Source organism: Pundamilia nyererei, unplaced genomic scaffold, assembly GCF_000239375.1.
Source record: "Pundamilia nyererei isolate P.nyererei 1_Seehausen unplaced genomic scaffold, PunNye1.0 scaffold04020, whole genome shotgun sequence".
Classification (NCBI taxonomy): domain Eukaryota; kingdom Metazoa; phylum Chordata; class Actinopteri; order Cichliformes; family Cichlidae; genus Pundamilia; species Pundamilia nyererei.
The window spans coordinates 1-2,213 of record NW_005191421.1 but is presented as its reverse complement, the minus strand read 5'-3'; the positions used below and the strand labels follow the sequence as shown (position 1 = coordinate 2,213).

General features: G+C 38.1%; 1 protein-coding gene across 1 annotated transcript; it reads left to right on the top strand.

Moving 5' to 3' along the window:
- Window positions 1–1,061: 1,061 nt before the first annotated feature.
- On the top strand, window positions 1,062–2,207 carry LOC102204289 (leukotriene B4 receptor 1-like; the record flags this gene model as incomplete). The annotated part of the gene is made up of 1 exon (XM_005755861.1): window positions 1,062–2,207. A coding segment is annotated over exon 1 (805 nt), but the record flags the coding sequence as incomplete, so codon positions are not given.
- Window positions 2,208–2,213: the final 6 nt, after the last annotated feature.

Genomic DNA, 2,213 nt, shown 5'->3' with positions numbered 1-2,213 from the left:
ATTTATCATATGTCACCCAAGTCACGCAAGTCCACATATGTCAGCTCCACCACAGTTTTATACCGCATGGGCCAAAAGGAAAGACAGGTTTAACATGATATTATTGCCTAATCAGTTGTAGAACTAATACAGCACAGTACAGGTGCTGTAACACTGTTATTATGATCCGCTTGAGGAATTAGCTTCACTATGACTGTCAAAAAAAACGTTTCAGTTGTGTAATGGCCTGACTTTAAACCCTGTTTCCGTTAACAGTGAACCTGTTATGAGAAATGATTTGACCTCACACGTGTGATTAGTTTCAGTTCATGAGTTTAACATTTCTGCCAAACTAACTACAGTTTGATACAAATTTATTTATCAAATTTGCTCAGTTTTTGTCATTACAAATTTAGCAATAAGTGACATCTTCGGGTATATTTTTCTAATTATGTATCTACAGGTTTTAATTATTGCCTTCGGAAGACATACATACACAAAGAGAGATGTGTAACATTTCCATAGTTTAAAGGCAGTTTAAAGACAGTTTATGAGGGCACAGCATTGGGGATCAAGTAATCTAGTTAATCTAATATATCCCACCCACTAACAGATGCTATGATGAAGCTATAATCAGTTGTCATACTCTTATCCCAGATTGTTGTATGGTTCACTTTATGTGTATTCATCACTCGTCCTCATTTCTTGGAAGGCTGACAAATCTTTTCTGATTTACTAAAGTTAAAGTTGACAGTCTCACCTCATTTTTTACACATTAGGCCACTCTTTTTCTAATAATTGTCTATCACATGGCAGACTTGTAATGCTTGTGTAAAAGTGTAATACAAATATAATCATCTAAAAGAGGATAAGAATTTCATTTATTCACATCTGCTTTGACATCCATATTTTAGCTATAGCCAATGATTGAACAAAAATCTAAAAAGCAAACAAACTGCAACAATCAGTGTTGATTTTCTGTGAAACTCACTTTGAAATTACACTTAAAGTGTGTCAGATAAAAATGATGTTCACACATCCAGCATTAACTTAAAAGAAGTGCCGTAACAAAATGATAAATCTGCCGCCTATGTTAAGGTGGAACTGACACTTTTCTAAAAGTAAACTTAAAGCTAAAAAACCACAGGGTAAGAAAACAGAACTGGTTTTTGTTGTTGTAGATGACTGTGTGATAAGATTCTTAAGTACTCAATAATATCCCTTTCCTGTAAGGTGTCCCTCCTGTTAGGGAGAGAATTATGGAAATTATGACAAGTACAACATGTTGTCACATATCCCTTAAAGGGTTGTGCAAACATTTTAGTTTCTGTTCAATTTAACTATAAGAGGAAATGAATCCTGCTTTTACAGCACTTATTTTGCTCTTGATGCCGAAATCACTTCGAGCACATCAAATTGCAGCATGAACCACTCAGTTGAGTTGTCTCTTTCAGAGGAGTTTGATGGCAGCACAGCAGTGGCGTGTGTGATCCTCGGTTTGTCCTTCCTGGTTGGAGCTCCTGGGAACGTGCTGGTGATCTGGACCATCCTGAGACACGTCAAGCAGCGCTCCCATACTGTGGTGATCATTCTGCACTTGGCTGTTGCAGACCTGCTGGTTCTCATCACCCTGCCTCTATGGATCTACTCTCTAGCTCACACTTGGGTGTTTGGAGCAGTATTGTGCAAGACCTTAGTGTACACTGTGACTGTGTGCATGTTCAGCAGCATCTTCTTGATCACTGTTATGAGCGTGGAGCGCTTTCTTGCCATCTGTCATCCATTTCTGATGATGCGCTGGAAGACAAAAAGCAATATAAAAATATATCTTGTACTTTTGTGGCTGCTTGCTTTCCTTCTAGGAGTGCCTGCCTTAACACAGAATCTGGAAAACACTGATGGAAATGTGCAATGTTTCACCAGGGAATTAAACTCTGACACCAACACAATTATCATCCTTTGCCTAGAAACCTTGTTGGTCTTTATAGTTCCTTTCATTGTTCTAAGTATCTGCTACTGTCTAGTAGCTGCACAGATCAAGAAGATGAGTTTCAATTCAAAAGAGAAATCCATGGTTCTCATCCATTCTGTAGTGATTGCTTTCACAGTGTGCTGGTTGCCTTACCACGTTATCAACATTATTGATCTGATTTGTATCTTAAGCTGGCCAGACACTGATGACGACTGTATATCAAAGCCTATCATCTTCATAGTTGGTGCCCTGGTTTTCATCA